We start from the raw sequence: 23,367 nt of genomic DNA, 5'->3' as shown, positions 1-23,367 counted from the left end.
TCGTGCTCATTCCCGATCGTAGTGGGTACTGTGACGGTCTTTAAATGCCTGTGCACGGTATGCCCAGGTGTAGTAGAGTTAAGGGGCATCATGGGACCAAAATGTTTCGGCGCTTTCTGGCATGGTGTCTGTTGTAGCCTGTGCATTTCTTCGAAACGTGTGAAGCGAGGTAATACAGCATTGCTTCTGCTAAAATTAATTTTTAAGCACTGTAATGGGTTCTCTGTATTTACAAGGCAACTTTTCATATCAATAATCACTTTTGTTGGTTTACCTGTACTTAGAAACACTTTGAAGAGGACCAGTACGAGGGAAATCGACAGGATGGGCACCGTCTGTTAAAGTCAACAGCCCTACATCATCCTGGACTATATTTTCGAAGTGAAAAACATTGCTAATCTGTATTTGACTGTCTTAGTTTCATTTACGGTTTTTGTACGTGATATGTATGCAGTGTTGTTTATTTTTTCAATGTAGTTATCAGTGTTCTAATGGTTATTTATGAAATGTTCTGTACTTGCCATCGATGTGTTTGGCTGATGCGACGTATTCGATGGCAGCTGATGTATGTATTCTGGCTGGATATCTTGATTAATATTACCCGCGGTTGCCCCCCCCCCCCCCCCCATGTAATGAATAAATAAAAAAAAAAGCTCTCTCTATCCCGAATTGTGTGTCGAGCCTACCTTGCGAATTAATTTTTTTATCTCGTCTTTCAACATAACCTTCAGGCGCCACACAGTACATATAATTTTTCATGTACATATCTCTTTCATGATTGATTGTACTAGACATTATAAGTAAATGTATTTTGTGCATCGTTTGATTTCTTGTGTGTACTACGCAAGATTGACACAGACAAGTTACGTTACATTTTTCTCTACAGCACTAACTAAACCTTATTTTCACATCGCAGTTATTTTTACACCAGCTTAATCCTGTCAGCACACAGTTTTGTGGGCACAAAAAGCAAAAATTGCGCGTAGATATCGTCAAATAATTGCAACGAACGCGAAGAGCACGCGCAACGCAAGGGAAACTAACCGCCGTGCGCGAGTGGCTGGCTACGGTAAAGGAGGCGTGACGTGTAAAACAAAATACAACAGCGAAAAAGAAAAACTTCCACACACAGGGGGTCGCAATTCTTATATACCAAGCATCGAAACGCAAAAAAAAAAAAGAAAATAGTGCGTATTTTAAACATACACACGGCATATTAAATGTGATTGAATTAGGCAACTTGGGGCATGTTCCCGGCGCCATACATTTACGTCTCCGACCTTCGACAAGTTAACGGCTATTGGTTATAAAGATGTGCAGATGCGATACCGATAAAAAAATCCTCATCAAGGCAAAGCACTTGGAAGTGCGCCGCGAGTAACACTATTTATGAACGCAAGCGTAGCTGAGGCTCAGCTCGTGTGACACAATATGGCGGCGCCAGCGGGGTTGTCTCCACCCTGGACGGCGGCTCTGGGCATCGAGGCACCCTAGGCGCAGTATAAAGCGCGCGTTCCGCTGTGCTTCCGTCATTCTCTCTCTGTGCAACGATGTGCGAAATGCTAGGGTGCCTCGATGCCAGCGCCGCCGTTCAGGGTGGTGCCATCCTTTGAACGCCCCCCCCCCCCCGCCGCCGCTTTCGCGCTGCGACGCCATCTTGAATCACAGCGAGCGGTTGCGATTGCTTGGTGCCGGTGCTTAGTTCGAGACAAAGTGCGCGCGGATGCTTCGCTGACGCTTCTACTTGCTGGACAGTGTTCAGCCGCATGAATGACAAGCTTGTCAAGTGCATCGAGTCGACATGACGGGCTGTTGTGTTGCCAAGTGCACCGGATCTTGTGCTTCGTTGTTTAAGGGCTTCGTTGTTTAAGCTTCCCCCGGGACCCAGAGCGAAGGAAGAGATGGGAAGCCCAAGTAAAGGGGTATCACTGGAAGGCAACGGATAGCTCCTACATTTGCGAGGTAAGTGTCAAGGAAGTTTAGACTATCGCACCGTGTTTTTCATTTAAATAAGAAAGTATTCTCTGATACTCGCTCACGTACCTATGTTCGCTCACGAACTAAGCACTGCACCGATGCTGTCTGAGTAGCCTATGGTTTGCGAGCGCGCGTCGCATAGGCTTTTGCCGTTTTGATCGGCGCAGTCTATGCGAGTAATACCTTATTTTAAGGACTGACGAAGATGCTTCGCCGCTATAGAGTCTTACATTAGCTACAAATCGTAATGTAAACCACCTATTTTACTTTATCAGGGGAAGCACACATCGTGTGTGTCTCTTGTTTCTTTTTTTTTACCAGTTTCTTTTTTCGCTACTGGTTATTTGGAACTAAAGAACGCAGTGCTTCTTCTGGGGAAAGCGGCTGTTGTGTACGTGGCAAGCGAAGCATTGTGATTTTCTCTGATTTCTCTGCAGATATCTTGTGGATCTCAGGTTGTTACGTTATATAGCTGATTTTTTAGACGAATATATTTGTAGCGTGGTGCTCGTAAGCCGATGGTCATTCGTGCTCATTCCCGATCGTAGCGGGTACTGTGACTGTCTTTAAATGTCTGTGCACGGTATGCCCAGGTGTAGTAGAGTTAAGGGGCATCATGGGACCAAAATGTTTCGGCGCTTTCTGGCACGGTGTCTGTTGTAGCCTGTGCATTTCTTCGAAACGTGTGAAGCGAGGTAATACAGCATTACTTCTGCGAAAATTTATTTTTAAGCACTGTAATGGGTTCTCCGTATTTACAAGGTAACTTTTCATATCAATAATCACTTTTGTCGTTTTACTTGTACTTAGAAACACTTTGAAGAGGACCAGTACGAGGGAAATTGACAGGATGGGCGCCGTCTGTTAAAGTCAACTGCCTTACATCATCATGGACTATATTTTCGAAGTGATAAACATTGCTAATCTGTATTTGACTGTCTTAGTTTCATTTACGGTTTTTGTACGCGATATGTGTGCAGTGTTGTTTATTGTTTCAATGTAGTTATCAGTGTTCTAATGGTTATTTATAAAATGTTCTGTACTCGCCATCGATGTGTTTGGCTGATGCGACGTATTCGATGGTAGCTGATGTGTTCTGGCTGGATATCTTGATTAATATTACCCGAGGTTGCGTTTTCTTGTTTGTATTCTTGTTTTCGATTTATATTGTGTGTAATAAGGTTGATGTACTCACTTGAAATCACTTGAAATTGGAACGGCCGAAATCTTTTCAAGCAGTATGTCAGTGGTTAGACATGGAACATAGAGGCCGTCAGGAACCGATGGAATCGACAATACATTAAGGTACGTAGTGGCTTGAGGCGACAGGCGGATGTCCTCGGGAGAGAATAACACTGGTGCACTATAACAGCCGTCAGGTAGCTCAAGCTGAATAACACTAGACGCGCAGCCAAAGAGGGCTGTATGGGATGATAAAAAGTCTAAGCCGAGTATAACGTCAAGGACCATTGTTCCGAAACGGCAAAAAATAGAGTGGTTAAGCGCCCCGCGATGCCAATGCGAGCAGAGCAGATAGCAAACACCGTCGGCGATGCGGAGGGAGCGTCATGCAGCGGGTGTGAGAACTTCGTTCAGGCGTCGGCGCAACTGGCCACTCATCACGGCACCCAGCACCTCCACTTATTTGTTACGATGCGGAAGTCACATATAAAGATATATTTATGCTATCTTCAAGAGAGACAACGATAAATAAACAACACGGCTGTCTAGACCGAGCCCACCTCTACACATTAAATCGTCTTCTTCTGACTGGTGCCACTCTTCGTTGCACCGTAACAATATGTTGAAGCAGATTCACGCAGATCATTTTGACCAGGTGGAGTGCAAAGCTAGGGCTAGACAAAAATTCGGCATAACGGATCTCAGGATGACTGCCCAGGGTAATGCGTTTAGCATTGATTAAGTCTAGCGACGCAAGGTATTGCTACCGTTGAAACGAGTTATGTAAGAAGAGTGTACTGCAGCGGGATTCCTCTATTGCGCTTCCCTAAGAACATTCAGCGCCATCTGCCGCTGCTGCCGCGAAGCCTGCGCGAGGCCTCCGAGATGCATAGCGGGCGGTTGCGTGCCGATGCTGAGAAACGCGTCATGCGGCAACCTCTCGCGCTTCTTTCTGGACACACTGCATCATCTAGTGGCACTGCCGAGAAGTCAGCGTGTGGCCTCCGAGAAACGTAGCACGCATGCGAACGTTGCGAATTGTTCCCGCGCTTGCCGCACACTCACGCTCGTGACCCAAGCTGGCGAGAGGTTTATTGAAGAGCGGGGACGTGCCTAGTGCGTTTATGGCGCAGCTCGCCAAAGCATTCACGTGTAAGCCTTTAATCAAAAGTGGTACACAGACAGTGTAATAAGGCGCAGCCTGCTAAAGCGTCAAAAGCGTGGATGCTTGGGCTGACTGATGAAACATTATTTAAACAAGGGAATAATATTTTACTGCAACATTCGCACAAAAGAAAAGGAAGAAAGCGACCGAACAGAGAGTGCGCTCTGTCCTTTGCTTTTCCCCTATGAATTGCGCATTAAAAAATCTTTTCTTTTTCACTGCTAAAGGTCCGGTTGCTGTCCTCGAGGAGCCCGTATGACGTGGCTTCGATTACGCCCAACATCATAGAAATTTAAAGCATCTTTTTTGTCATTGAAGAGCGGCACATTCCCAGTGGCACATACCTAGTTGGCGTCAAAGACGTTCGTTGAAGAGCGGCAAACACCTGCTAGCACTTACCCAGTGGTCTGGCATCAAAGAGGTTCACTGAAGACCAGCACGGACCGAGTGGCACAAATCCGGTGCTCCAACTCGAGGTCAAACTGTTTCATTCGAGAGCGGTAACTACAGTTGACCTATGCGGGCGTCAAAGACGTTCGTTGAAGAGCGGCAAACACCTGCTAGCACTTACCCAGTGGTCTGGCATCAAAGAGGTTCACTGAAGACCAGCACGGACCGAGTGGCACAAATCCGGTGCTCCAACTCGAGGTCAAACTGTTTCATTCGAGAGCGGTAACTACAGTTGACCTATGCGGGCGTCAAAGACGTTCGTTGAAGAGCGGCAAACACCTGCTAGCACTTACCCAGTGGTCTGGCATCAAAGAGGTTCACTGAAGACCAGCACGGACCGAGTGGCACAAATCCGGTGCTCCAACTCGAGGTCAAACTGTTTCATTCGAGAGCGGTAACTACAGTTGACCTATGCGGGCGTCAAAGACGTTCGTTGAAGAGCGGCAAACACCTGCTAGCACTTACCCAGTGGTCTGGCATCAAAGAGGTTCACTGAAGACCAGCACGGACCGAGTGGCACAAATCCGGTGCTCCAACTCGAGGTCAAACTGTTTCATTCGAGAGCGGTAACTACAGTTGACCTATGCGGGCGTCAAAGACGTTCGTTGAAGAGCGGCACACACTCAGTGACCGAAGTTGGTCCGACAGGTGATTTCGAACCCTGTTCCTCAGCACAGCCGCCCGATGCGCTAACCATTCGACCACGGCCTACGCAGTGACTCAGGTAGGCTGGAAAATGGTTAGATTGATAGATAGATTAAAATCTGGTTCTGGCGCAGGGAAACCTAAGCGCAAAGAAGGCACATTAAGAGAACCATGAACAGATCGCGCTTCTCCTCTGTCCGCTTAGTTTTCCTTGCGTCAGAACCACATTTCAAGCATGAACCAACTAGCCCAACATCGTATTCTGCTAGGTAGATAGATAGCCCCGGGAAGTCCATCATGTACCTTAAAAATGATTTCAACCGAGTCATTGTCACCTTGACGCCACAACGTAAGGACGACCATGCCTGACCTTGAGCACCCGAAGCAGCCTGTCCTGGCAAGCGAGCACGGGCACCAGAGCCCTAAGCTTGTCCACGGGTAGCAGGAGCATGTCGTTGATGCGGCCACTCGACAGGAAGTAGTTCTTGTCCTGGCATTCAAAGTAGTGGTTGTAAACGTACTCCCCGCACACCGCCAGGTCGTTGCCGCACACGCTCCTGCAGCGAACATCGGACAGCACGTCTCCACTCAGCACGCTGCCCCAAAGGCGAGGCCACCAGGTTGGGCTGCCGAGAGCGGTGATACCACGCGGCAATGATGCAAATGTTCTTATGTTCATTGCCCGGAGAAGATTCGTGTACACGTCGTGATACGTGGGGAGCGATGGCACGGAGAAGTGGACAGCTTTGACTTCATAGTTTCGTTGACAAGAGCAAACTTGTTCAGCGTATCTATAGGCGTCTCCTACAATTGGAGTTAACAACCATTCTGAATTTTCGGCATTGTATCAATTTTTGCGACATATTCTTTAGATTACCAGGCAGGGGCTGCCGTTACTCACGAATCTGAATAAAGCTTGATGCACCATTACAGTGCGGGCGCTACTGCCCACGTACTTTCTGTGATACTTACCAAGCACGCTAAACATTTTCAATTTTTGTCTCATGCCCTCCTAAAAGTCACAGCGAAGAAGAAGGTCGCATCCATAGAAAGCTGACGGAGAGAAAATTGAAATCAAAAGCGGAGTATTTCTCCTCTCTGAAAAAGAAAAACGATAATATATATAACTCATCAGGTGCCTTCCACGCGCCTTGTCCCTACAACTGCATAACTTTCCTTCTTCGCAATGCCGGCTTCATTTTATTTGTAGTAACGCAGCTACAGATTTTCCTTACAAAGCACTAAGCAGTAAGGACAGAAATGCAATTTGTTTTGTAAAGCAAGCCACACAGTGCAACGATACGCCTTCGATCCTATTCTTATCGCGGAACTCTCAATAAGCACTTTCTTAATGCGGTCACAGGGGCAAAGCACGTGGTGGTCGGCTGATTGTCGCGTCACTAGTGCATAAGAAATATAGCTATAGAGCGCAATTTTCCGAGCACTAAAACAGGAAAAAGGTAGATTATGAGCCCACTGCCAGGAAAATCAAATTCACAGTTGTTTCAATCAGTGTACCTATTTCAGTCAGATTCATCGTATCAAGCGTTGCTTAGCAGCCGTTAGGCAACAATGCGTCTTCTTCTTCTTTCTGGGATTTTACATGCCATAGCCAGTTCTGATTATGAGGCACGCCGTAGTGAAGGGCTCCGGACTAATTTAGATCACCTGGGGTTCTTTACCGTGCACTACAACGCAAGCACACGGGCGTTTTTGCATTTCGCCTCCATCGAAATGCGGCCGCCGCGGCCGGGATACGATCCGCGAGCTCGTGCTCAGCAGCGCAACGCCTTATCTGACTGAGCCACCGCGGCGGGCAGGCGACAATGCATCTAACTAAAGTGGCGGTACTGGTGTTATTAAGGCGATAGCCTTAGGCGGCTCCTGGGACGAAAAGTCCGATCTCCGGCGTTAAGGCACCAAAATTAATTGCGAGTCGAACCCCTTGTCGTTTGGTAGGAGTCGAACCCACCACCTTTGGTGTTAAGTCAAAGTGAATTAAGGCACAGTTCATTAAGGTACAGTTAATTAAGGCACTCGAACCCACTACCATTGGTGGGAGTCGAACTCACAGCATTTGTTGTTAATGAAGGCGAAGTTAATTAAGGGACAGGTAATTAGCATATAGTTAACAGTAATTAAGGCATTCGAACCCACGACCTTTGTTGGGAGTCGTAACCACTTGGAGATATGGGCGAACTGGCGACCACTCCAAGTTGGACTCCAATGTACATCGTGAAGGTCGAGAGTCGAACCCCCGGCCTTTGATGCTAATTAAGGCGAAGTTAACTAAGGCACAGGTTATTACGTTAGTTAAGGCACTCTAACCCACGGCCTTTGGTTGGAGTCGAACCCACGACCTTTGGTGTTAATTAGGTCGAATTTAATTAAGGCACAGTTAATTAAGGTACACTTAATTAAGACACTCGAACCCAATACCTTTGGGGGCAGAAAACAAGTAACAGGAAGTAACAACGCATTAGAATGAAAATGTCGAGTAATAAAATGAATGTTTCGTGAGCGTGCCGGCTGTAGCGTATGCTAAAGTGATTGTGACATTTACGAATAATCTTTTGACCACAGAAAGAAACAGAAACGGTCACTGAAAGAAAAAGGCGGAAGGAGATGGGTGGTAACTGCCATGGGGCGGGGCGTATTGCCTGTCTGCTAGAGAAAAAGAAAAAAGTTATACCCGCTGGCAGTCAAGAAGCAGCGAGAGAATACTGGAATCAATCCATGTCGTACATGAACGTTTTTGCAACGCCGACAATGATAAACGGGATATAGCTGTAGATCAATAACAGAAACGCGGATATTCAGCATAACCCAAGAAAAATGATCCCTAGACTCTGTGCGATAGTTGAATGATTAGTGATTGATTTTTAGATAGGTGGGCCTGCCTTTAGCATACTTTAGCTAAGTGAGCCTTACATTATTCAGGCCATTCAATCCATCGGCGCAGATGAGGATGTGCTGCGAGAGTGTTGGGAACTGATTGAGAGCAGGAAGTGCGAAAAGACTAAAGAGAAAGCGCAAAGAAAAATGGCGGCGGCATAGAGAAAAAATTGCGGCAGCAAATCCCTAGGGGGTCTGATAGTGCGTTAGCAGTTCTTTTCAGTCGTTCATTAATATTAACAACGAAGCTGTTTAACCTGGTCGCTTGCCGTCAGGTGTAACGCCGAAATAAGGGCCGATCCTGGTGGTAGTGCAGAAAGGGTCCACGCACAATGGCGCATCCCCTGTGAACTAGCGAAGCTGTTTAATAAGCTCAAGGATGGTCGGTAGAGTGAACACCGCAAAACCTCCGCCTGGCGATGACGTCACCATGCGTCGCCAAGGAACGCTTCGCCCCAGCTGCGTGAGCCGTGAGGTCATCGCGCCTGCCGCATCGCTTCGCCTTAGATTTGCCGAGCCATAACGTCACCGCGCCGTGCGGAGTGGTTGCCACGGCTGCGCAGAGGCGGGGCTAAACCGTGACGTCACTGCGCCGACCCACGGGATATATAGCTCAGCGCCGCAGTCACGGCGGCACAAAAGCCCCGCCGTCTCCGCGCCGAGCCCATCGCCGCGAAGATGGGGCGGCCGAGGAATAGCGTCACTCCCGAAGAAGAGGAAGCGCGGTGCGAAAGCCGCCGTGCCGCTACTCGAGAGCGAGTGAGACAACTTCGGTCCGATCCCGAGTGTCGCGGTGTCGACGTGGCGGCGAAACGTCGGCGATTCGCAGAAGATCCGGAGTTACGAGCTCGCGAAACAGAGCAAAAGTGTTTGAGCGTCCAGATACTTTTATGACCGAGTGTTCGTTGCTCCTTGGGCTGTCGATGATTCTGGGGTGATCTTGTGCAAAACGGGGCCGAGTCTAGAAGCATAACCTCGCGAAAACTTGCCGGACCGAGATAAAGCTAGGTGGAGTCGCCAGCATCGCTGTTTGCCCAGTCTTCGCACCACTATAGTGTGAAGCTGCCCCTATTTTTTGATTATTGCGATAGCAATTATTAAGGACAGGCGCATTTCTGCCGTCGCCGTGAGCTTCCGTTTAAAATCTAAGGGCGATAAAATGTTCGCCGCGCGCCGTATGCTGTATGTCCGAGCGAAAGCTTGCGAGCGTGAGCCGACGATCGCGGCTCCATCTCGCGCACGCAAGGGAGGGAAGCGTGAAACAAGCGCGCCGTCTTCCGTCGCGTGCAAGGCTCCGGGGGGAGGGGGTCGCGTAGATTACTCCGGGCGGCCGCGCGCGCCCTGCCGGCCCGCTATACCTTGAAAGCCGTCTGCGGTGGGTGACATAGTCCGCCGTGCGCTGTGTTTTCGCGGCTTAGTTCACGTTGATGCGAGAGGTAGCACGAAGATCAATCCGCTCGCTGATGCTGCCGCCGCGCTTGCTTTCTCCAGCGTTTTGACAGCGAGTTTCCGCGGTTATCGTGTGAAATGTATACATGTTTGCTTGTGCGCGCGTAACACCATGCTTGGTAATTTAGTTAGTATGCCTACGTTTGAAAGTTTACACGGCCGATAAAACTACTACCGTATAGTTTTCGTATAGTTTCGTATAAAACTTCGTATAGTTTTCCACTAATTTGCTATCCCAATCGATGCATCGCCTTTCGTGCGAAACTGCGACATTTTTATTTCTATACCGACTGTAGGCTATGGCCGACAGTATTCTATACTTGGACACGGCAGCATCGTGTCCAAGTGGACACGGCAGCATCGCCGTGACAATGTCGCCTGACGTGCCTCTGTTCATGCAGGTTTTCTGCGCATGCCTAAGCTTCATCACTGGGGGTGCAGCAAAATCTTTCGACCCTGGACGCCCTAAGCTTCGCTACGATACCGGCCTACCACGTCACTTCTGTGTGGGCGGTGTTTCCGGCCAGTTCGCTGAGGGCACCAGCACCCTGGAGCATCGACACGTGGATGGCCTTTTTCACTTTCCATCTGGGGGCACGATGACGTCACGACGCATGCTCACAAGGGATCATCTGCATGCTATAAATGCATGTCCATCGCCTACCGGCTTCAGTGGACACGGCAGCATCGCCGTGACAATGTCGCGTGACGTGCCTCTGTTCATGCAGGTTGGTGACCATAAAAATGGCTTCCATAGTAATGTTCTTGGTCTTATAGTGCTGCCGTGTCCACGAGTTGTCTTTGACTGTATATGTGAGTGTTTTTCCATTGCGGGCTTGTTGTTGGGTCTCTCTGGGGATGTAGAGAAGAATCCAGGACCAATAACGGAAGATTTGTGCAGGGAATTGCTCCAAAATCAGAAAGAAATTTTGTCTAAACTTACTGCGGTTCAGGAAAAGCAAGACTCGTTTGAAACAAGATTCCTAGAAATGCAGAACCGGCTTCTCGTTATTGAAACTAAGGTTCGAAGCTTAGACGAGACTCGGAACAGACTTGCAACTCTTGAAGAAACTGTGGCCGGCCGCAGTCTCGAAACGTCTAGTCTGGTCAAACAGGTGGATGACTTGGATAATCGTTCACGACGAAATAACCTTATCATTAGAGGAGTAGCAGAAGAGGAAAATGAAAAGGAAGAAACACTCGTAAGAAAAGTAAAAGACGATATCTTTAACGCTACTCTGAAAGTGAATGTGAATTCTATTGATAGAATTTACAGATTAGGTAAGAAACTTTCTGGTAGAACTCGCCCTGTCATCTTGAGGGTGGCAGACTATAGAGATAAAATAAAAGTTCTGCAGAATTGCTCGAAACTGAAGGATACTGATTACAGTATCAGCGAGGATTTCTCTAAAAGAGTACAGGGAATACGAAAAAAGCTATGGGACTCGGCAGGTGATGAAAGGAAGGCAGGAAAAAAGGTAAAGCTTGTTTTTGATAAATTGAGGGTAAAAAACACGCTGTACAGCTGGAATAAAGAGCGTGAGGAAAGGTTCAAACTGGGAAGTCATTCAGGAACAAGAGATAATTGACATATACCGGGTCGACATGTTGGCTTCAAAATAATTAATGTAAACGCGAGAAGCGTACTAAACAAAACACACTCGCTTGAAGCTTTAGTTATTGATCATGAACCTGATATTGCCGTAATTACGGAAACTTGGTTACATAAAAACATACCTGATAGCGAAATCACCCCACCTGGTTACACGTTGGTTAGAAGGGATCGAGATGGGAGAGGTGGAGGCGTGGCTCTTCTCGTCAAGCGAAACATCGTTTTCTCCCCTTTAGAAGTACCGGGTGATGTTGAAGCAGTGTGGATTAAAACTAAACTGAACAATCGAACTGTATTCGTCGGAGGGGTATACAGAGCTCCGAACTCTCCTGTAGAACATATCTTGCAACTTAGACAGTTCATGGAAGCGTACATGAAAGAACAAGACAGCATACTATTACTAGGTGATTTTAATCTTCCAGCTATTGATTGGGATTCATATGTAGCCGGAGACACAGATGTCACTTCTTCTGAGGTATTTTTGTATTTAGCATTTTCATACAATTTAACTCAGATAGTTAAGGAATTTACTAGGGTGTGTGCAACAAGCTCTTCTGTACTTGATCTTATTTTAATTTCCAATGCTTTGACAACGTATGTGAATGATTGTCTTGTTGAAGAAGGTTTATCCGGCCATAAAATGGTTATTCTGTCCTTGAACATGTCCTCGTACCCCATGCAACAGGAATCAAGCATCCATTACCTAAACTTTCAAGCTGCTGATAATGTTAGTATTTTGGATTACCTTGAAAGATCGTTTGATAACTTCATGTCTATTTATGAATCAAATGGTGGTACTGACGATCTGTGGGACTTTTTTTCCAAGATTACGATGCATTGTATTACGCGATTTATTCCTAAGAGCTTTAAAAAGTGCAAAAGAAAGAACCCGTGGATTACAAGGGAAATACTTCATGTCAAACGGAGGATGAAAAGGAAAAGGAAAGCTTGTTCACGAGATCCAAGTGTACACAACAAGACTTCACTTTATAACATGAAGCTTAACTTAAATCGTCTAGTCAAGGAAAGCAAGGAGAGATTCTTTAATGTTACACTGAAAAACTTCCTTCAGGAAGCACCTAGTAAATTTTGGAGATACGTAAACCCTACAAAGAAACAACATAAAGCAGATGATGAAAGAACTACCCAGGAACGTATAGAGCATTTCAATTCCTTCTTTTCCTCCGTTTTCACCAAAGATGATGCTACACTTCCATCCTTTACTGACACTTCCGATCGCCCTCCAGCGTCCGACCTTCTTATCAACGAGGAAGGAGTGCTGAACCTTCTTCTGCGCATAAATACAAAGAAATCCCCTGGCCCCGACAGCATACCGAATGAGTTCCTATATAGATATGCTCAGTGGGTCGCTAAATATCTCACCATAATCTTTCAATCATCACTTACCCAGGGAACAGTTCCTATGGCCTGGAAACAAGCTAAAGTAATTCCTGTCCACAAAAGTGGGAGCACATCAGACGTAGGTAACTACCGGCCCATCTCTCTTACGAGCACCTGCTCCAAACTACTTGAACATATAATTAGTAAACATCTCTCAAATTATTTGGAAACTAACAATTTACTATCACCAGTGCAACATGGTTTTCGTAAAGGGTTGTCTACAATAACTCAACTCGTTCAGACAGTCCACGATCTTTCACTAACGATAAATAGCCGAGGACAGACTGACCTAATTTTTTTAGACTTCGCCAAAGCGTTTGACAAAGTCTCGCATCCTAAACTCTTGCTAAAAATAAATGAAATATTTAGAAATCCAAACATCACTAAGTGGTTTAGATCCTACCTCCACTCTCGTGAGCAGTATGTCGAAATAAATAAAATTAAATCCATGTCCAAAGCAGTTTTGTCTGGAGTACCTCAAAGCAGTGTTTTGGGGCCTCTTTTATTTCTTATCTTTATTAATGATTTGCCTACTGATATAACCGTCCCGCTAAGATTGTTTGCAGACGACTGCGTAATATATAAAAGGATTGAATCTTTAAATGACCAGTTAGACCTCAACACCAATTTAAATAAAATTCTACAATGGTGTAATGAATGGCAAATGTCACTGAACCCAGTAAAATCAGTTTGTATGACTATAACGCGGAAAAAGACGCCCCTGATGCATAAATACAGTATCGGTCCCCATGAACTAACAAGAGTAACAAAATATAAATATTTAGGATTAATATTTACTTCAGACTTGAGGTGGAACATTCACATCAATGAAGTTTGTAGAAGGGCAAATAAAGTTCTTTGGGGCCTCAGGCGAAGACTGTATAGCGCAACTCCTGAAGTGAAAAACCTGGCGCATAAGATATTAATACGGCCAATCATTGAATATGCTAGAATAGTATGGGACCCACACACTGCTACTAACCGTCATAAATTGGAAAGAGTTCAACGACTGGCTTCTAGATTTATATTTAATAAATATCAGCGCATGCACTCTCCTACTGAACTATGCAGTCGTGCAAACCTTTCCGCGTTAGATTTAAGGACGAAGTTTGACCGATTAAAATTTTTGTTTTTAATTATTCATAACCAGGCTAAAATAAATTTATCTGAATACTGCATAATTTCACCGGATCAACGCTTCAGACACAGGCACAGCTTATACATACAGCCGCCAGTTACACGAAATGATACATTCAAGTACAGCTTTTTTCCCAGGGTGATTAAGGAATGGAATAAATTACCAAATTCAGTTGTCACATCTGCCTCCGTCAGTGATTTTAGTGCTGGTTTAGAGAATGTCATCTTCTCTGGTATGAATGCGTCTTAGCATGTATTTTTGTTTCTGGTGCGCATAAAACAATGTATTTTGTCCTTGTTCACTGCATGTCACTTTTTGTAGATATTGCCATTATACTGCCTTGTTTATTTTTGTTTTTGCTCGAGATGGAGCAGAATTTTGTATCTTTTCTTCTATTTTTTTTCCACTCCTGTAAAGGCCCTTAATTGGGTTGACAGTATAAATAAACAACAACAAACAACAATACTTGTTGTGGAAACTGTAGTGGCCCGCTTTCTTTCATCGTGGTATAGTTACTTCACGTGGTAACTGTACTGTCTGATTTCTTTTTGCGCTGACTGTTGCAGTAACTATAGGTGTTCTATATGCTTTCCTAAATAAACACAAATGAAATCTTTTTATCTGCTGTCTTACATAGACTGAAATCTACTCTTGCGGAAACAAGGTAACGTTACTTGTTGCGACGACTGTAGTGGTCTACTTTCTTTCTATACCAACTGTAACTGTAGGTGTTCTATAGCCATAATCATAAATATCAGTAGTCATACGTAGTCATAAGGCATTCTGATATATATGCCCATAAAACCGCATGTACACCTATCGAGCTCATCGTGTCACGCGTTACAGACTGACGGACAGATTTCCGAGTGAAGTGGCCCTAGAATACTTACGCATTTAGATAGCGAAAGAGCGACAGCTGAAGCAACGAGTGGAAGATGCGTGAAATGAAGCGCGTAGACCTAGAGCTCCGCAAAATGATCGGCAGTAACTCAGCCAGCAAACGCCACACAGCGTGGTGAATTCCTTCTTATTTAAGGTAAACTATTCAATGAAATGTTACAAGGTTGGCAAAGACATATGATTTTTCTTGTCAGCTTTGAGAGGACGTGTGAGAAAATGGGCTATTCTAAAGTTTCCCGCTAAAAGTATTCCAAGCGCCAGGTAATTTAGTCCAAACCTCAGTCAAATTATTCCAGGCGCGACGTATTTATTCGCAGTGCCAAATAAATTAATCTACGCGCCAGGTATTTTAATCTTGACGCCAGCGAATTTAATCTAAGTAGATTCATTTGCAGAGGTGTTCTAGGGAGTTCAACATGACGACGAAATGTTATAAGATAATTTTGCGCCAGTCAAACCTAATCAAGATACTGGATTATCTAACTTGACTTCACAGCAAAGGCTACAGAGTATGCCGCCTCAAAACGGCCGATTAGCAGTACTCCTTAGATGTAGTATATAGAAATGGCAAGCTTAAGGGCAAGGCGGATGGCTTGAACAGGCCGTCGGAATGACGGTACATAAGAGAACTTGGTTCACGAAGCCGCGAAGGTTGAAAGACCCTGTTATTATCGGGGCCTTTTATTATCGGGGCCTGTTATTATCTACCTCGGTGATACAGACCCAGGTCTGAATGCTGCTACCCCGAGCCGCAATATACCCCACTGTGTCACCATCCGCTATCCTTGGATCCCCAGTCCCTAGAGATATATTATGCTTGTACTCGTCGCTTTTTATCCGAGAGGAATACAGTGCGGCAAATGTTTAGATTCTTGCGTAGTGGTTGGTCATAAAGGCACGCAGCAGTTACGCGGTATACAATCGCGTATGCATAAGTTTCAGCAGGCCAACTGGGATGGTCAGTAGTGGTAGAATCACTGACCCGACAGTCTATAAAGTACACTGATTACTATCGCAATGTGATGGTGAAAATATACTACGAAGAGGTCCTCAGAAATCGAAGCAGTCACAGTGGCAGCTGCTCCTGAATTGTGGTAATGGCGTTGTCGCCATCTCATAGAGCACGCATGCACTCCCTATTTTACTGGCCAGAATGGCGACCTGCTGCATGGATGTGTTGTGCACTTCGGCCAGGCATGATCGACGTCCTTTATTTGCCAACAGTGCGTCTAGATTTGCGCCGCGCTTCATCTACCACGCACCGCACCTTTCGTGAAGGAGAGATCGCCATTCAAACTTATAGCTTGGTGGACATGCATTCTATATTATGCAGTGTCAAAATGCAGAAAACGCCTATTCCTACTGATACCGGGATGATGCTTTGAAACAAATGGACAACTGTTTGGCATTCTTTTGAGCCCCTTGGTGGACTCGCTTTCGGCTTCTGGCCGGCGGAAAACGCCATGAAGGGGCCTTTGTACGGTGCATTTGACTGGCCAATTTCGAGCGCTCTAAAGCACTCCCGGGTGTGGTTTACTTTCGGCTGGTCGAAATCGAGCACGTTCGCCTGGTTCATTCAGAGCGCCATGCTCCGGCTCAGAGTGCTATGGTCCACTCATCCGTGTATACATCAGAGGCATCGCAATGTTCTCTCGTTATTTCAGTTCGAGTCAAATTTGGTTGTGCTAGAACCATGACCTCAGGAGGCGAAGCACAGAAAAAGTTACAGACAAAGGCGCTCGACTACCAAACAGTGCTTTCGCGTGACTGGACAGCCGGCCCGGTGGTGTAGATGCGCGAAGCTGATGTCTCAAAGCAGATCGGCTTGTGCGGCCGCAGATGGTCGCTATAGACGAAGCATGACTTGAAGACTTACATGCACCGTATGGTGTCTGTCAGGTTGGTGTCGAACTTCAGGAACTGCTTTCCTTTGCGTGTGTAACCAGTGATCTCATTGCCGGCCGCCACAAATATCTTGTCCTGGACGCTGCCGATGGCCCCGCCTAGCTGAATGCAGCTCACGCCTTTTCCAGGCAACGTCTTGAACACCGTCTGCGGTTGCGATAATGGAGCAACGTAAATGGAGCCAGGGGCCGTAGGGTGCATAACTCGACTATTGGGAGATCACGAGTGGCAGGGCACGTCTTTTAGCAAGTGACAGTATGTACTTACTTCAATGTGCCCACGGCTAGCCCCGAATGAGTGAACGACTCCAGATTGACTGCCGACAACCACCTGTAAAAACCGTATTATATGTTAGTTCACCATAGAGCTCCTAAGCGCGGGATGAATACCTTTTGACACCCTTTAGGTTCCGATGAATGCGGAAGGATCTTGGTAGCTCCTGGGGACGTCCCGTCAACCTGACAAGAGTCACTTCCATGTAGCTTTATATGCAAGCTAAATATAAAGTTTTTGCGAAGGCTGTAATTCAACCACACACATTTAACTTCGCATCGACAATTGCAAATATTCACCACATTCTAACTCAACTATATCTTGGTGGCATTTATAGTTATCCCAGGAAAACGAATAATGTTCTGTGCTGGTTTCATAGGCACAAAAAGGGAAACATTATTTAAGCTTCACTGGTTAATTGTCCTTCTACACACTATAAAAACAATTTGCACGCTTTAGGGCGTATATTTGTCACACAACAATAATCTTCATATATCTTGCGTGCTATTTCATTTTTTTAAGGGATAAGCAGAAGCGAAAATTTTGAAAAAAAGATACATTTGTAGCTTTGGTGTTATTTAAAATTAGCGCTTCTTTGTGAATACAGTTCAATATATCGTTTGTTTTGTGGGAAAGCTTTATGCTTGAAATTGGCAATTCTAAACAAAGCAGTTGCTTGACATGCCCACCTTTTTTTTTTTTTCAATACTTCTGCTGCATCAAAAGCGGGCAAAAGAATTGCGCCGCCTATAAGGTGATCTTGAGCGATTATATGGCAACACTGAACGCCATCTAAGAAGTAAATTCAAAGCATTACGCAAGCTCCAAATGCAGCCAGAAGCACATATCGTTGCTTTTGAGGTTACGTCCTGCGCTGTTCGTTCTGGTCAAAGTTATAGCTCGTTTTCTTCCGTGCACCATATACGCTGTCCTAACTTTCAACGATGAAAGCATTGCTCGAGTAAATATTCTAAGAGTATGTGGTCTTTCACCAGGCCACCACACAGTGCAAGGGTTGAGAGAGATGGACCAACGTTGACTATACTTTGCTGAGTGGGTGGCACGGCGGTTGATAAAATAGGTCCGGATAGAAGTGTAAGTGGGTAGAAAAAGTTTTATTTTACTTCCACTCCGTTATCTCAAAACGTAATTTTTTTTTCCTACACTTACCCACTTTTTTAGCTCCTTCCTTAAAGATAGGAAGGCCACCCTCAAACTCGGTGATCTCAAATCAGAGCTTTGCGAGCTTGGTCCCGTTGGCACGCCACAGGGGTCGGTTGTTTCACCGCTTCTTATCAGCATTGCCATGTGCGAGCTCGCGACCGAGCTAGAACATCTAAGCGGTATCGGAATCGCCATTTACGCTGACGACATCACCGTCTGGTGCACTGGCGGTTCGGACGGACAAGTCGACCGACCTCTACTGGAGTCAGTCGACTGCGTTGTTAGTCACATACAGATAATGGGACTCAAACTCTCGAGGTCCAAATCTGAGGTCCTACTGTATCGCCCAACTAAAAGGGGTCCCAAACCGAAAAATTGGAAGCCCTTAGAACAGATGGATATCAGACTACACACGGCAACTGAGAAAACGATCCCAAGGGTTGACTCTATCCGGGTTTTAGGCATGATAATCGAGGCCAACGGGCACAACGGTCGCACAATTAACAGACTCACCTCGCACGCGGAGGGAGTAATTAGACTAATCTCCAAGGTATCCAATAATATAGGGGCTCAAAGAAGACAACCTTCTCAGGATTTGCCACGCGTTCCTAATGAGTCATGTAAACTACGTTGCACCTATGCACTGATGGCAAGTTCACGAGAGAAGAACACTAAACAGGCTCATTCGCAACAGTATAAAGAGGGTCCTTGGCCTCCCGATGCGTACTAACACCGAGAGCCTCATGAGCCTAGCTATTCAGAACACCCTAGAGGAAGTCATCGAGGCACAGCAGACGGCGCAGCTTGCTAGACTTTCGTCCACCATCGCGGGGCGAAAAATCTTTCAAGGCGTTAACATCAACCCATTTTTGCGATGGAACACAACACGCAGCTTCCAAATCACATGAGATATTACATTAAGGTTTCTCCACTGCCGAGGAACGTACACCCAAAACACAATACAGGCATAAGGTTGGCTTGGGCCTCTGCACTCCTGACACACGCACACGCACACGCGTCGGACGCATGCTTCGTCAGTGCCGCTCAATACCAGCGTTCCGCTAGCAACACCTCCCGCTTTGCGGTCGTCTCCGTTGACAACAAGGGCCGGTACTTTCGGCCGCATCAATCATTACCTCGTCGCCCGGTAAGGCAGAACAGCTAGCCATAACATTGGCGCTGTTAGAACCAAGCAAAACTTAAGTGTACACAGACTCGAGATCGGCAGCCAAAGCATTCGCATCTGGCGCTGTCTGTAAGGAAGTCGCCGAGATACTCGAAGGAAAAGTACTTGTTCATCACATCATCACCTGGTTCCCGGCCCATGTAGGGTCAAAAATAGGGGGGCTTGTCAACGCCAACGAAATGGCCCATGCTCGGGCGCGAGGTCTCGCTTGCCGCGCCGGGCTCTCCGGGGCCGGTGCATCCGCGACGGGTCTGGTCCGATGGTGGCGGAGACGGAACCCCCTTCCCCGCTTTAGGGACATACTCTCCACCTTTAACGAAGTCACAAAGCATTATCAACTTGCTCGCAGGGCATTTCCGTTGCCCCACCGAAACCTATCACGGCCTCAATCGGTTACGCTTAGGTTATTACAAACGCACTCGTATCCCAGCTTCTTCATCTATAGTCGTTTCGCGGAGGTCTCTCCTTCAAGTCCCGAATGCGGCGGATACAGCGATTTTAACCATATGCTCTGGTAGCGCCCCTCTTTACAGCACCACATGAATCAAGGGATCTCGCAAGACACATTTCATTCACTGATCAAGAGTCATGACTGGTTCCATCAACTCAAGGCAGTCCAGAAAGCCCACGATGCGGCGGTGAGGCTTAATTGGCCTTCCCGTTCCCACATGGGAGCGGCCCGCGGTCCTCCCTCCATGAAAACGGGGGGTGACTACTTTAGGACCTCAATAAAGTTTACTACCTACCTACCTACTTACCCATAAATTTCAAAAAGCTACTAAGGCTAGAAAATTATTTTTATTCTGTGCTTAGTAAATTATTTTTGCGATATGGACACGCCAGGCGCATTTCTGCCATTGCTGTGAGCACCGGCGTCGCCGTGATGTTCTGTATAAAGTTGAAGGGCGATAACATCGTCGCCGAGCGCCGTGTGCTGTATGTGCGAGTGAAAGCGTACCCGCCGGGGTGGCTCAGTCAGCTAAGGCGTTGCGCTGCTGAGCACGAGGTCGCGGGATCGAATCCCGGCCCCGGCGGCCGCATTTCGATGGAGGCGAAATGCAAAAACGCCCGTGTGCTTGCGTTGTAGTGCACGTTAAAGAACCCCAGGTGGTCAAAATTAATCCGGAGCCCTCCACTACGGCGTGCCTCATAATCAGAACTGGTTTTGGCACGTAAAACCCCAGAAAGAAGAAGAAGAAGCGAGTGAAAGCGTGCGAGGGTGAGCGGACGATGGCGGCTCAATAGACGTCAGACTCTGGAGTTTTGCAAGACGCGTAGCGCCACCTGTCGGTGCGAAGAGGTAATAATTGAGTAGTGCAAAGTCCGACTCCCTTGCTAAGTTGCCTAAGCAGCTAGCGAGTGCGAAACAACGATTTAACTTAATTTTGGTTCATATTGCGAATGTTTTGCGCATTCAACAGCCACAATGAGAGCTATGAATTTCTCCGCTAGTCGGACGTGCCGCCGAACTGCCGTAAAGTTCTTGTTGGCTCACTCAAGCACGACGGCAACCGCGACAGCTCCGCGCGCTACGAGGAAACGCCGCAATCGACGTTATTTTTGCGTTGTAAATTGCCATGAACGTGAAGGACTGAATAATAACATTCAGTTTTACTGATTTCCATCGCGGCCGTATGAAGGAGAAAGGAGAGAGCGCTGGATACGGGCCATTCGCGTTTTGGGTAAGCGAATTACTCGCATTCCCCACAACACAGCCGCTCACATGAGAAAGTGTGATAATGTTGTTCTGCTGTAATTGTGTTGCGTAGCCCTGACGGGGGACTATGGCAACCAAGCGAAAACTGAAGAATCTGCAGCCGCCTCTTCGTTGACAACAGAATAAACAAAGTTGTGAACCATCCTGCGTATGTGCCATCGATGTTTCTGTTTACACACGTCCGCCTCCACTTTACTCAGCAAGTGGAACGGAGAGATTTGGCAGGTCAGTTTAACCAAACATTTTGGTTCCTTCATGAATTCAAAATCGTGTTCTAGGGCATTGTGGTATCGCGAGCTCATTTCTAGTTTCTGCTTTTTCGATACAACGAGCACGTTTCGCAATGCACTGAGCCCTCTTGACAGCGTTTCTTTTTTTTTTTTTTTGTAATCTGAGCAATAAAGTTGCTGTGGGAGCACTGGATGAATAATTGCAAAGTAACGCACGTGTTTAGAAAAAAATGTCGCGTTTATTTACATTCATTTGTGCGCGTGTGTTGTTTTAAGCGTCTGCTAAATATTCAAGGGTACTGAGCGGTGCTGTAGCTCCCGCGAGACAGAAAGATGCTTCGCGCAGGCACTGTAGGGAAGCTTACTTTCGTTATGTTCGCAGACTGTTTGCTGCCCGAAAAAGGCTTTGGAAGAATTTATTCTCTGTAAATAATTACGACATTAAACATTACGATAAAATGCTTAACCCTTTGAGGGTAAAGTGACGAGAAAATCGTTTGTGTTGTAACATACACAATGTTTATTCATGAATAAGATGATAAGCGCACTGAAAAATGGTTGTGTGCACGTCCGAAAACCGAAACAAGTGAGAAGCCTTCGTCTTATCGCCAACGAGGTGCGATAGAGCTTTTATGGTCTCCAAAAAAGGAAACGCAAAAACGGCAGCATCGTTTGTGTATATACGCGCCTGCCCGGGAACAGATGTAATCGCGCCGCAATGAGCGATAAACAATCAAATAACAAGCGGTCCCCCTTTGAGCAATTTGAAACTAAATAGCCATCAGTTTAGCGCGTGCAACAACTACCGAATGCTAACACGTGTTCAAACAAATAAATCCCAAAATATCGTTCGCGACAACCTTTAGGTTTGTTTTGCCTTCGGTTGTATCCCGCGAAAGCGGACACGCACGTATCTCCATTTGCAGTAAATACAAACGGAAGACAACCGTGAAGGAAACATTCGAAGATGCGCGATAACACGCTCGAACGCCCAGGAAGCGAGAGCTGAAGCAAGAACGCAACTGAAAAGGCGAAGGTCGCCAGGGCCATTCGCCCCTGATAAAGCGAGCTTTGTACCACTGACCGTAAGCTACATAGCTAACTGACTTAATCATATATGTACTTCATCGCTTTCACATTATGTACGTACCCAAATTAACACATTTAGGCTCTAGAGAACGGACGTCGGAGTGCTTGCCTCGAACTCAACGTCGTACGATGCTCGCTGTACTTGCGAGTTGCAGCGCGCCGAAATAACACCTGAAACTTCTTTTACATTGTACACGTACTTCGCTCTGCTCCATTTCCGAAGCGTGGATGGGCGGAAGAAGCTTTCCAGGCCCTTGATATTTAAGAAACCGTGCCTTAACACAACCGAAAGAGGGGCCTCTATTGTGGCCTATGCAGCTTCGCTTGCGGACAGCTCTCTTTGCACTACTCAGTTTGCGCCAAGGCTGCGATGGGGGCGCTGGTGGCGGGTTTTTCTGCAGCGCCGCCTGGGCAGAGTCAAGTCTATCTCGCGCGCCCAAGGAGGGAAAGCGGGGAGGAAGCGCGCAGTCTTCTGTCGCGCGCAAGGCACCGGGGGGAGGAGAGGGAGGGGGGGGGGGGGGGCGTTTTACTCTGGCGGCTGCTGCAAATTGGGCGGCCGCGCGTGATCTACCTTGAAAGCGATATGCGATGAGTACAGAGTCTAGGTGCGCCGGGGGTCATAGCTTCGTGTGCGATGTGTTCTGGGACTTTAACACAACAGTGTTTTATGCCGGGGTCCGCGATGAATTTCCGCTACGGATGTAAGGGATGTGGCGTTTGGCGTCAACGAGTAAAATATGTTTGATGATGATGATGATGATGATGATTTATTGGCATCCCCTTTGAAATGGGGCGGCGACAAATAGTCACCTAGCCTGCTTGATTTAATCAGGTATACTATACATTTCTACTTTTCTCCACAAGAAAAGTAGAAAGTTACCTATTAAGAAAGGGGTCAGGCAAGGAGACACAATCTCTCCCATCCTATTCACTGCATGCGTAGAAGAAGTATTCAAGCTCTTAGACTGGGCAGGCTTAGGAGTGATGAT

At 46.6% G+C, this 23,367-nt stretch overlaps 1 protein-coding gene across 1 annotated transcript in view; it reads right to left on the bottom strand.

The window, feature by feature from the left end:
• The window catches only part of LOC119449347 (Bardet-Biedl syndrome 7 protein homolog), a 153,975-nt gene that overhangs the window by 112,655 nt on the left and 17,953 nt on the right, over positions 1-23,367 (bottom strand). The window contains exons 2-5 of the mRNA XM_037712511.2: positions 17,109-17,177; positions 16,987-17,049; positions 16,691-16,866; positions 5,790-5,976 (exon numbers count right to left, since the gene is read on the bottom strand). Of these exons, the coding sequence (XP_037568439.1) occupies positions 5,790-5,976; positions 16,691-16,866; positions 16,987-17,049; positions 17,109-17,177 (495 nt within the window). The remainder of the gene's footprint in view (positions 1-5,789; positions 5,977-16,690; positions 16,867-16,986; positions 17,050-17,108; positions 17,178-23,367) is intronic.

This window comes from Dermacentor silvarum, chromosome 4 (assembly GCF_013339745.2).
Source record: "Dermacentor silvarum isolate Dsil-2018 chromosome 4, BIME_Dsil_1.4, whole genome shotgun sequence".
NCBI classification, from domain to species: domain Eukaryota; kingdom Metazoa; phylum Arthropoda; class Arachnida; order Ixodida; family Ixodidae; genus Dermacentor; species Dermacentor silvarum.
The sequence above is the reverse complement of the archived record's forward strand: the minus strand, read 5'-3'. Positions and strand labels throughout refer to the sequence as shown.